Source organism: Notamacropus eugenii, chromosome 1 (assembly GCF_028372415.1).
Source record: "Notamacropus eugenii isolate mMacEug1 chromosome 1, mMacEug1.pri_v2, whole genome shotgun sequence".
NCBI lineage: Eukaryota > Metazoa > Chordata > Mammalia > Diprotodontia > Macropodidae > Notamacropus > Notamacropus eugenii.
In genome coordinates, this window is record NC_092872.1 from 479,876,646 (window position 1) to 479,889,528 (window position 12,883).

Genomic DNA, 12,883 nt, shown 5'->3' on the forward strand with positions numbered 1-12,883 from the left:
GTCTTCCTGTTCTAAACATGTGTATCTTCGTACCTGGTTCTTCATAAAGAAGGCTGTTTTTTGTGCTTTAGTGGATAACTGGTTCTGATTCTGTTACTGGACAGGAAGCAATTGTTACTTCAGAAGAGCTGGGTCAGGACCTAGAACATGTGGAAGTTTTACAGAAGAAATTTGAAGAATTTCAAACAGATATGGCTGCTCATGAGGAAAGAGTAAATGAAGTAAACCAGTTTGCTGCCAAACTCATCCAGGTAAACAGCAAAAGAATCATGTGCATTCTGGAACATCATCAATACCAACTTCTTCTCGAGAATTCAAAAGGAAATAAAAATGGCAATTTGGGTATTATTTATAATCTTTCAGGGGATCACATTTCCCAAAAAGAACTGGCGACTGTCTTGTTCAGTTAGTCAGTTTGACAGATATCTGCTATTTTCCTGAGAATGTTTGCTTTCCTACTTAAGCAAAAGGAAGAGTCCATTTGAGCATTCTCACCTCCACCCAATTTGGGGTGAGGCTTAATCAAGCTTCATTTGAAGCTCTGCCCCAAAGGGTTTCTCAGGGGAGGGTGTGGTAGGAAGAGCTTCCTTAGAAAGGATTGGCAAGCTTCCATCAAGCCTGATTATGCCTTGCCTCCACTGTGATTCAAAGTCTTCCCAGGTCCCTGAGGTAGTCTGGCTTAGGGAAGGCCTTGTAATGAAAAGGTTGTAGAAAAGGAGTCCTACCCTGTTGTTATAGTGCAAAAACAGCCCTCTTGTGTCTGTTTCCTTCTTCTGAAGAGTTCATACTGTGTTAACACACGCTCTAAACCCTCATAGAATAAAATTTTAGCTTGCACAAGCTTGTATATTAATATACATCAACTACTAATAGTTTTTATAGAAATTTGTATTTCAGACAATTTAGTATGTATGTGTTTTTCTCCAATTAACAAAAATTCTCCCCTTTCCCATCAACCCTCTTTAACCCTCTTTCCTCTACCATTGAGGATGAAAGAAGAACAAAACCCCTGTTGCAAATTTGTATTATCAAACAAAACAAATTCATGCCTTGGCTGTGTCCAAAAACATGCCTCATACTCTATGGAGTCTTTCAGGAGGGGAAGAGGATGTTTCCATCATTAATTCTCTGGTATTGTGGTTTGTCATTACATTGATCAGAGTACCTAATTCTTTCATAGTAATTCATCTTTTCCAAATTATTATCATTATACAAATTGTTCTCTTGGTTCCGTTCACTCTCAGTTTATACAAGTCATCCCATGTTTTTCTAAAACCATCCCCCTTCTTCATTTCTTGGAGCACAATAGTATTCCATCATATTTATATTCCATAACTTGTTCAACTATTCCTTAAGGGACAATTTCAATTTTAAATGCTCTGGCTGAAGACATTCTTAGATTCTCTGGACCTAGATATGTTGAATGAAATAAATTGACTTTCATTCTACCCGTGAAACCTGACCTTCCCGTGTGGCACAAAATACTGTAAAAGATCTGCTGTCTTGTTCTCCTAATGTCCTGAAGTCCCCACTCCATTGAAAATCATCAGCGGTGTCCTGAAAGAAATGTGTATACCCTTAAGAAACTTTGGAAACAGAAGCAGATTGATTGCTTTGGATCTCTAAGTGTGCAGACTAAGTTACTTCATAGGCCCACAAGCAGTTCACAAGCACAGAACTTGAGGAGGAATGGCTGTTGAATTTGCAAATAAAAATGTTAAGTTGTTGAATAGATGGAATAAATTAGATAGCATCTATGAGTGTAGGTAAAGCCAATAAAAAATTTTTTTTGTCTGATGAAAACTTTAATTAACAGTCTTTCACTTGACTCTACTGTCTTCCCAAACTCTTATCCTATATTTATTCTTCCTTTGCAGCCAAATTCCAGAGTTAACTCACTTCTCATGTCACTCCTCAACCCTTTGCATATTTGGGCTTGTGACTTCATCACTCAGTTGAAAATGGTCTCCTCAGAGTTACAAGTGACCTCTCTCATTGGCAGATCCAGCGTCTTCTTTTTAGTCCCTGAACATTCTTGGCCTCTGCAGGATTTGGCACTGTTAATCAACCCTTCTTGTTGGATATACTTTGCTCTCCTCCCTAGGTTTTCTTGACAATGCTTTCTCCTGGTACTTCTGCCTTTTTTATTTGGTTATACTTACTCAGTACTGCGTCATCTCCTATGTGCCCTCATGTGTCCATGTGAGAAAGCTCTGTCCTAGATCTTCTCTCTCTACTCCTTTGATCTCATCAACTTCTACGGGTTTACCTGGTCATCTCTATACAGGTGATTTCCAAATGTTTGTATATTCAGCTGTAATCTCTCTCATGAGTTCCAGCAACAACTGCCTACTCTGACCCAGTAAGCATCCCAAATTCAGCATGCTCAGAATTTCTGAAGAGGATACCAGCATCCTCAGGTCCCCAATTTTAGAGTCTTCCTCAACCCTCCTCTTTCCCACACCCTCCATGTCTAATCATCTTCCAAGTCTTGTTTATTACAGCTCTGCATCTCTTATATTTGTCTCTTTTGTTCTATTTACCTGTAGATTAAGCCCTTATCACCTCTTACCTGGACTTAAGACTAGCCTTTGAATTTGTCTCTTTGTATCTGTCTGCTCCATGTTCCATTCAGTTTCCTAATAAAATCTTGACCCTAGAGCCCTTACTAGCTCCAAATTGCCTCTAGAATAAAATCCTCTTCAGTCTCGCTCCAGGCTTATTACGTAGTACTGTCACTGTGCATTCTGTGTTCCATCCAAACTGTCCGGCTTCCTATCCTCCACTCAGAACACTACCACCCTTCCATATGCCTGCACCTAGAACACATTCACTTCTCAGTCTCACTCTCCCAGAATCCCTAGTTCCCTTTAGCCCTTAGCTCCAGTGCTATACCTCTGATCCAAGGTCTAACCCGATCCCCTTAGTAACTAGTTTTTCCCCCTCACTCTCACTTATATTTATTTCATATTTGTCTTTGTCTAATTTCTTATTGTTTCTTCCCAGAAGAATGTGGCACCTTTGAGGTCAGAAATTGTTTAAATTTTATCTTTATATAGCAGTACTTGGCAAATAGAGGGTGCTTTAGGACATGCTGGCTGGATTCTTTCCCTCCAAGGTCATTGATCTTAATTACCAAAGAAATAATTGAAGTTCACATAAGCACTTAATTTCAAACCATGTAGTAAATTGTCATGAGATACATATTTTTTAACAGGAAATTAGGCTTTCATAAGATGCCATTACAACCCCAGGGTGATTTACTGTAACTGGATGGGCCAGAAGTTATTATTCATACATGTCCCCTTTATTGCATCTTATTTTTTTTTTAGGAGCAACATCCTGAAGAAGACCTGATCAAGACCAAGCAGGATGAAGTGAATGCAGCCTGGCAGCGACTGAAGGGCCTGGCTCTGCAAAGACAGGGGAAGCTCTTTGGAGCAGCTGAAGTTCAGCGTTTTAACAGGTACAGGCCTCAGAGATCCAAGAGAGAGGTGGGTGTCTTTATGACTTGTAACAAGCAAATGAGACACAGTCCTCTCTTTATACAAGAGAAAAACTTGATACGTGTGGAGATCTTACCAGCCGTATGGAAAGACTAAGACTCCTGCTCCTTGGTGTGCTAAATTCCTATGAATAAACTGGTGTGTGTATCTTTTAGGGATGTTGATGAAACTATCAGCTGGATAAAGGAGAAGGAACAATTAATGGCCTCTGATGATTTTGGCCGAGACTTGGCCAGCGTACAGGCTTTACTCCGGAAACATGAGGGACTAGAAAGAGATCTTGCTGCCCTAGAAGACAAGGTGGGTTTGACGGGAAACTGACTCATTCTTTCAAATTAACAGTGGTCTAGAGAACAGTACTTAAGAGTTAATATGTTTGTAGGTCAAAGCTTTGTGTGCTGAGGCAGACCGTCTGCAGCAATCCCACCCTCTGAGTGCTACTCAGATCCAAGTTAAACGAGAGGAGTTGATTACAAATTGGGAGCAGATCCGCACGCTGGCAGCTGAAAGACATGCACGCCTCAATGATTCTTATAGGTAGGGAAAGACATTTTTGCATCACTTTCGTTTCTCCCTGTATCCTTCTCCTCTCATCACAAAGAGCCATCATAACAATAATTCTTCTTAAAAAAGAAAGAGGAAAAGAAATTCAGAGAAATCAAGGGAGAAAAATCTGGGTGTGTAATGTTGCACACCTGTGGACTCTGATCTCTGCAAAAGAGTAAAGGATATGTCATCTTCTTTTTCCTCTGTGAGACTAAGCTTATTTATGTTTTTGCAATATTCAGTTTGTTTTATCATTTACATTTACAGTAGTCATTTTGCATATTTTCCTGGTTCTGCTTACTTCACTTTACATCAGTTCATTTAAGTCTTTCCATACTTACATATTCATTGTGTTCATTATTTATTACTGCACAGTAATACTTCATTATGTTCATATGCTGCAAATTTGTTTGCCCAGTTCCCATTTTTGTCAGTAACTTCCTTGAAGTATGTACCTCTCGAAAGACTCTGAGTCAAAAGGTACGGGCATTTTAGTCATTGTCTTCACATAATTCCAGATTATTTTCCAGAGTGGTTGGACGCCAGTTCTCAGTTCCACTGATAGCGTTTACCTTTACACAATCATTTTAACAATGGCTATTCTCATCTTTTGTTGCCTTTGCCAATTTTCTGGGAGTGTGGTAAAACTTAAGGATTGTTTTGATTTGCATTGAAATCGTTATTTTGAAATCATTTCTTTGCCTGGTAACCCCCTTCAATCCTTCGTTACATTATAGCACGGAATAAAGAGGTATCAGTTCAGAGATAGCCCTGCATTTTTTCAAGTTGGGACCTGAGGGCAGGATTTTCTGTCTTTTGGGTGAAGAAAGCTCATTGTTTCTTTCTGATTTTTCAAAGACTTCAGCGCTTCCTTGCAGACTTTCGAGATCTCACCAGTTGGGTGACTGAGATGAAGGCTCTCATAAATGCAGATGAACTTGCCAATGATGTAGCTGGGGCTGAAGCTCTACTTGACAGGCACCAGGAACACAAGGTAACTGCAGTAGGATCTTCTGAAAATACGTACATCCTGTGACACATGAGGTTTCTTTTTGAATTTCCAATGATCCAGATTCAAATCTCATCAGGGATCACTTCATGTCTGCTTTATAGGATGGGCTGTCGAAACCTTATTTACGTGTAATTCCTGGAATACATTATCTTGATCTGTTTTGCTGCTAAGAGTTATCAGCTTCTTTTAGTAGATTGCAGTGACCTTGGATTAAACATCAAGAAGTTAACTAGAGCTGTAAAGGCCAAAAGATGAGTTCTGGCGGGATTGACAGGATGATGTTTTGATTCTTGCTGTAGTATATTCTCTGCTGGAAGGGGATTGATTGACAGAAATGATTCATTTTAAACTCCCAATTCCTTTGTTATATATAAATCCAAAAAAAAAAGCAGTGGAAAGAGCACAAAAGAATCTAGGTTTGAATCCTACCTTTAGCACTTAATCACTGTAGGATCTTGGGCAGTTCTTGAGATTTCTGGGCCTCCTCTGTAGAAATGAGGGGGTTGGACTAGATTGCTTGTAAGATTCTTTTCAACCCTTCATCTGTGATCCTACATATTTTACATATTTTGGTGACATTTTCAAAGTTCTTACTGCTGCAGTCTGGTCTTTTTCTTACATGCCTATTGGGTGCTAAACTTCAACATTTGTTTCTCTGGGGAGAGTGTTCTTGAACAAAAGCTTTCTGTGAATACTGTTTTTCCCAACTTCTCCTCCTCTTAAGCTTTTTAGTAACCACCACCATCCCCCTTTTTTCTTTTTTGAAGAAATTCTTTGTTCAGAAAGGCTAATGAGATTCAGTAATCTGAGCTATTATTTCAGACTTGCAAAAAACATCAAGAGGTTTTGCTATTGATTATTTAGAAACTTGCCATAATATTTGGTTTAGTTTCTAATGCCTTGTGATATTCTGACTTATACTTCAAAAGGCCCCTTTGGAAATAAAGAGATGGAGTTTGTATTTTCTACTTTTGCCAAGTGTACAGAGTTGGAGTTATATGCTTTTTTCCCTCCCCTAGGGTGAAATTGATGCTCATGAAGATAGTTTTAAATCTGCTGATGAATCAGGACAGGCTCTTCTTGCTGCTGGTCATTATGCTTCTGATGAAGTGAGAGAAAAGGTAAACAAAATTGTGGAGAGTGGAAAATTTTTTGAATCTGAAAGCTGGCTATTGATCCTTTTCTAGCCTATAAGACAATTATTTTCTTTCATACCCTTCCCCCCCTCCCCAAAAAAATCTATAACTATACATCTGTATCTATAGATACACATTTATATTTATCAGGCTTATATCCAGCCTTTAGATTTTATTAATGTGAGAAAATCTTACAAACATATGAAGTTTTTTAAAAATAAGTTTATTACATGTATTTATATTCTGTTCCTCCTGTCTCCCCCCAAAAAAGAAAATGAAAACCCTCATCATAAACATGCATGTTCCAGCAAAACATTTCCACATTGGCCAAATCCAAAATGTATTAACGTTTTTTGCATTTTAAGTTACAAGCATAAAAATTTAAGGAGTGACTAAAATTATTAGGGCTTTACCATAAATTAATACAAGATATATGCCATTTAGTAATGGGCAAAAAACTAAAATTTTTAAGTTGATGTTTATTTACCTTTCAAATTAAAACCTTTATTTTATTCATTACATGTTTCATGCTTTAGGCAGATGTCATTTAAACAGTTTTCCGTTAGATAAACTTAACACTAATGTAGCATTGAATTAACCCCAGAATAAAAAGATAGGATCAGGGCTTTCCTCTTTTCATTAGCATAAACATTGACATTTTGGTCCTGCTGGTTTTTTAATCTTTATATAGTTTTTGCTGTGTGTCTTATTTTTATTCTCCCATCACCATAAGTGAAGATTTTGTAGGTGAGAAAACTGGATTCTGGAAAGGTCAACGGTCTTGTAATAGAATTCACAGACTCTAGATTTGTCATTTACGTGTGTTACCATCTAATTATTATAGCTAAAGTAATGGTTAATCTCTGTTTTTGTCTTCTCTCACTTTTAGCTCACCATCCTCTCTGATGAAAGAGCTGCCCTCCTGGAACTCTGGGAACTTCGCAGACAGCAGTATGAGCAGTGCATGGATCTGCAGCTCTTCTATAGAGACACTGAACAAGTGGACAATTGGATGAGCAAACAAGAGGTAGAATTTGAATGAGAATGTTAGGGAAATCGGAAGTTCTGGTGCTCTGCTCAGGGGAAGAAAAATCTTGTACCATAAGAGATAAAGTCTGACTCCACAAGTAAAAGTATGGAGTCAGTGTTCTTAAATATACTAGCATTTCTCCCTCAGCCCAGCAGTGTATCTGGACTGTCCTTAAAAGAAACTTCATGTATATAGTCTTTCAAAATTATTATCATTATTATTCTCGACTAACAATCATTGGGAAATGTGTATAACTAATAGAAAGATAGAAAACAACAGCCCAAAGAGTTTAGGACTGAGTTGATTTTCTCCTTTGTTGAATCTGAAAGTTTTTTCAAGTTTTCTTTGGAGCCTGGCATACATAGACTCTTCTTTCTCATTTTCCCTCTCCCTCATTTTCCCCCAGCCTAAAGTAGTTTATGCCATTTAATTTTCAGAAGTGAAAGCATCATCCCAAACCTTCTATTTCCTTTCTAAAGGCATTTCTGTTAAATGAAGACCTGGGAGATTCTCTGGACAGTGTAGAAGCTCTTCTCAAGAAGCATGAAGACTTTGAGAAATCCCTCAGTGCTCAGGAAGAAAAAATTACAGTAAGATATTTTACTTAGCTCTAGTCCCTTCATAATGATCTTGAGAATATTCTACAAGATTTATCATTTTCTAAGGGATTCCTACACACAATAGTTTTCACACAGTGTGAAAGGTGCTTTGTTGTTTTCCGTTGATACCCAAAATCTTTCCAAGACATCTGAGCCAGGGATTCTCAATAACATGATGAGTTAGGTGACAAAAGGCCAACTTGTATATTTGACTCCAAATTTGGAATTAACGTTTTGCTTAAAGATAGGCAGATAGACATTGGCAGTGTCATAACTTTGTTTGACTTGTGTGGAACTAAGGTTTTACTACTCAGTTGCTTCCTGTTGAACTGAGAGAGAGGAGGTCAGTAGCCTCTAAAAACAGGCATCAAACTTGGGGCCGGCAAAACTCTGTAGTGCAACCACAAACAGACCAAAATATAATTGGGAAATTTTAAACAAGAAATAAAAATACAAGATAATGTCATTTTGTGGTTTTCTAAGTCAATATGTGGCCCACAGGGGTCTGTCTCTTTTTGAGTTTGACACCACTTCTCTAAAACATCTGATGAGCAGAGGCTCAAAACCAGAAGAATAAATTTGCACAAATGTAACTTTGACATAGGATATATAATAATAACTCACATTTCTATGGCACTGAAAGGTTAGCAGAGTGCTTTACCAGTATAATCTCATTTGATCGACACCATGACCCTGGTGTTCTTATTTACGTTTTACAGGTGAGGAAACTGAAACTTACAGTGACGGTCCTTGTGGTGCTTTACACAGGATCATACAACTAAGTAAATAGCTGAAGCAGGATTTGAGTTCAGGTCTTCATGACTTCATCTCCAACACACTATTTATTGTACCACCTACCTGCCTGTATATGAATTTTAAAGTGGATGGAGTATAATCAAAGTTAGCTCAGCTTGAGGAAAACAGTATCCTTACTAATGAACAATTCTGTCTTTCTAGGCACTAGATGAGTTTGCAACCAAGCTAATCCAAAATAACCATTATGCAATGGAAGATGTGGCTACACGTAGAGATGCAGTAAGTTTCCAAGTCCTCTGTAATCAGGAAACGATGATGAACCATTTAACTAAGAGGTAGAAAGAAGGTCTACTGGGAGCCAAAAACCAGGAATTCACACATAATTCTTATCTTTCAGTTATTGAGCCGACGCAATGCCCTTCATGAACGGGCTATGTACCGTCGGGCGCAGCTGGCCGATTCATTCCACCTACAGCAGTTTTTCAGAGATTCTGATGAGCTAAAGAGTTGGGTGAATGAGAAGATGAAAACTGCAACAGATGAAGCTTACAAGGTAACTGCTAGGAAAGATAAACATAAGTCTGTAACAGTGTGAATTATGTCAGGAAATGAGACTTCTTTTATATGGAACATAGATGCCTTCTAATTTAAGACTGTTGACTGTAAGTCAGACACTGAGTGTGAAAGTGTGTTGGATGAATTTCCCATTAAAATTCCAACTAGAAATCTTTCTCTGCCATTTCCTCCAGGATCCATCGAACTTGCAGGGCAAAGTTCAGAAGCATCAGGCTTTTGAGGCTGAGCTGTCAGCTAATCAGAGTCGAATTGATGCCTTGGAGAAAGCTGGACAAAAACTGATTGATGTTAATCATTATGCCAAGGATGAGGTGGCAACTCGTATGAATGAGGTAATCAGTTTGTGGAAGAAACTGCTGGAAGCCACAGAACTGAAAGGTAAGAAATATTTTGTTCCAGTATTGGTGGGTTCTTCAGAATAGGAATCCATAGGTGTAGTTGATCTCTCTTGGCTTAAGACATTGCATATGAAGTCAGATTTTTTTTCCAATATAGTTTTGTTTAAATTGTTGTGAGCAAAACATGTACCGTGGAAAGTTATACCTTAGAAAGAGTAGATTTGAAGATAATTTCGGTATTGGGCTTAATAATTCTGTGAGAGAATTATTGTCAGCAGATTTCGTATGACAGACCTAATTAGTAAATATATTTGAACATGGCAGATGAAACATATGTTGTGTCCTACCATTGGATAAAGATTAGAGAAAATGGTTAATAAATTTGTTCAACCCTGGTTGAGAAGGGGATAATGCAGACAGACTGTTATCTGATAGACACCCATAGCTGAGAATAAAAATGGGCAATTCAGTTATATTTCATATTTCTTGTGATTTTTTTTCTCATGGAGCTCAGGATCCTTTTAAAAAATATATCTGATTCAACTTTCCATCCCTTCAAAGAAAGGGGAAAACAGAGATTAGACAATAGAGAAGTACATGAAAGGTAGTAACTTTTTCTCTCATTATTGAGTCACAAGGAAAGAATATGAAATAGCTTTCTGTTCCCATTTCTGTACTAACATTGCATGGCATCTTTAAAACATGTATTGACATAAAAAGTGACAATCATTATTAACATATAGAAATTCTCTCTGAATCTGAGACCCTTCTCTCTGAATAGGAATCAAACTTCGTGAAGCTAACCAGCAACAACAGTTTAACCGTAACGTGGAGGATATTGAATTGTGGCTTTATGAAGTAGAAGGTCATTTAGCCTCTGACGATTACGGGAAAGATCTTACTAATGTCCAAAACCTTCAGAAGAAGCATGCCCTGCTAGAGGCAGATGTTGCAGCCCACCAGGTAGAGAGTGTGTTCCTTTGGGATATTGGGCATTTTCAGCACCATACTTTGGGAATGTAGAAAAAATGCTCTCACACTAGAATCTCTGGTCATGAGATACCAAGAAATTCAAAGGGGATAGTCAGTTCAATATATCAGATGTTTATTAAGCCCCTGTTATGGTCAAGTGAGGGTTACATAGATATTGAGACAACAAAGGCAAAGGAAATAGTTCCTATCCTCAGGAAACTTAAATCCTCCTGTATGTTTCAGCAATGAAACTTAATAAATTTGTCAAAATCTGGCATTGTTTTCTAGTTAACCCAGAAATAAAGCAATTATGTAGACTTAGAATCCCTGAAGTGATGAGAGAAAGTAGATCTTCATCATCAGTTTTGTCTCTTCCTGTCTTATGCCTCATCCCAGGATCGAATTGATGGCATCACCATCCAGGCCCGGCAGTTTCAGGATGCTGGTCACTTTGATGCTGACAACATCAAGAAGAAGCAGGAGGCCCTTGTAGCTCGATACGAAGCTCTGAAGGATCCTATGGTTGCCCGAAAGCAGAAGCTAGCTGACTCCCTGCGCTTACAGCAACTCTTCCGGGATGTTGAGGATGAAGAAACATGGATCCGGGAAAAAGAGCCCATTGCTGCTTCCACTAACAGAGGTCAGGCCATTTCTATAATATGTAAAGCAAGTTTAATGAGCTAATACTCAATTCTAGTTGAGTTCTAACATTCAAGTAGGATGATCTATGTAAATGTCAGTTGTTACTGATTCATGGTTTTGTGTCTTAAAATGCATGGGTCAAAGTTTACTTAAATTTCAGCTATGATGATGGCTCCTTTTCACATAGTAGGCATTTGATGTTTAAATTGGATAATGGTGATTCCTGGGGAAACAGTTCAGCCTTGACTTTGTTTTATTTAATGGCTTGGATGAAGGAATTGACTTATTTTTTCAGGCAAGGATCTCATTGGGGTCCAGAACCTCCTAAAGAAGCATCAGGCCCTTCAAGCTGAGATCGCTGGTCATGAGCCCCGTATCAAGGCTGTTACACAGAAAGGAAATGCCATGGTAGAAGAAGGTGAGTTTGAGAGATTACAGATATTTTCTTCCACTTTTAAATTATTATTGATGCGTTTGTTTTGGCACAACAGAAACTTTCCAACAAACAATGCCCTCCTCCCTCTCTGCCAAAAAAGTTTCTTTACTGTTGTTAGCAGAATTTAAGAATCGGTTCTTAAAACGGTGTAGTCCTAACATGGGCCATTGTGTTTGACCAGGGTTTTGTTAACTGATGGTTGACTTTTTTCTCCACGTTGTTGAAATATGTGTATATTGTTCATTTGTGATTTCTTCACTCTTATCACTACAAACCTTGTCATACTTCTCTGAATTCTTCATATTTGTCGTGCGTAAGGGCAGATGGTGTTCTGTCTATTGTGAGTTCTCGATGTTCATCAGTTTAGAGTGATCTTGGCAGAACTGTCTGTACTGCGTTCAAGTTGGGATGTGGCCCAAATGCCCTAGTTTTATGGTCAAGTAAATGAGGTTCCAAGTTCTGATTGAACTTCAGCTCACTTAGGTCTTGGGATTTCAGAGTTGTTTCTGTGTTCTTTACAACAGGCAGAGTAACTGTTGTTCAGAATAATGTATTGATAACTGCTTCAGGGAAGTTTTTTGTTCATTTTCTCCTTTATTGATGCCTTTTTCTTTTCTCTCTTCCTCCTACCCCCCACATTCATACCTCAGGCCATTTTGCTGCTGAGGATGTGAAGGCCAAGCTAAATGAATTGAATCAGAAGTGGGAGTCTCTAAAAGCAAAAGCTTCCCAGCGTCGGCAGGATTTAGAAGATTCCCTGCAGGCTCAGCAGTATTTTGCTGATGCCAATGAAGCCGAATCTTGGATGCGAGAGAAAGAACCTATTGTGGGCAGTACAGACTATGGAAAAGATGAGGACTCTGCTGAGGTAAGACCTTTTCAGAAAGTGGGAAAAGTTGAACAATCTAAGGCATTTGACAGACTGACAGGAACCATTTGGTTAGAAGAGCCAGTTAGAGAAAACGTGGGGATAGCTGTCTTTTTTTTTTCCCCCAAAATTGAGATTCTGTGTCCACCTGTACCTTACTTTGTATGTCCTTCTGCAGTAGATGATGGGGCTCGCAAAACTGCAGCAACATTACGGCTGCTATTAACTTCTTTTAGATATTCTAATTAGGTGCTAGATATTTCATGGTAGGAGGTATTATTTTGACTTTCATTTCATCAGTTTGAATTTGTCAAGAATCGTTAGAATGGATACAAAGAATAAGGTTAGGTGACAACTTGATATGATACATGAACTTCACTTATCATAATATTAAATAGCCAGCATGTTTTCTCACATTGTAAAATAACAAGCAATTCAGTAAGGCTTGAGGGTAGAGTGTACTGAT

General features: G+C 38.4%; 1 protein-coding gene across 13 annotated transcripts in view; it reads left to right on the forward strand.

Moving 5' to 3' along the window:
• SPTAN1 (spectrin alpha, non-erythrocytic 1) overlaps positions 1-12,883 on the forward strand; it is a 60,072-nt gene that overhangs the window by 15,826 nt on the left and 31,363 nt on the right. For all 13 annotated transcript variants that reach the window (XM_072632595.1, XM_072632600.1, XM_072632603.1 and 10 more), the window contains exons 5-19: positions 105-251; positions 3,333-3,466; positions 3,662-3,806; positions 3,889-4,043; positions 4,911-5,046; positions 6,084-6,185; positions 7,090-7,227; positions 7,710-7,820; positions 8,787-8,864; positions 8,983-9,138; positions 9,335-9,539; positions 10,281-10,462; positions 10,868-11,111; positions 11,409-11,531; positions 12,200-12,417. In XM_072632595.1, coding sequence (XP_072488696.1) covers positions 105-251; positions 3,333-3,466; positions 3,662-3,806; positions 3,889-4,043; positions 4,911-5,046; positions 6,084-6,185; positions 7,090-7,227; positions 7,710-7,820; positions 8,787-8,864; positions 8,983-9,138; positions 9,335-9,539; positions 10,281-10,462; positions 10,868-11,111; positions 11,409-11,531; positions 12,200-12,417 — 2,274 coding nt within the window. The remainder of the gene's footprint in view (positions 1-104; positions 252-3,332; positions 3,467-3,661; positions 3,807-3,888; positions 4,044-4,910; positions 5,047-6,083; positions 6,186-7,089; positions 7,228-7,709; positions 7,821-8,786; positions 8,865-8,982; positions 9,139-9,334; positions 9,540-10,280; positions 10,463-10,867; positions 11,112-11,408; positions 11,532-12,199; positions 12,418-12,883) is intronic.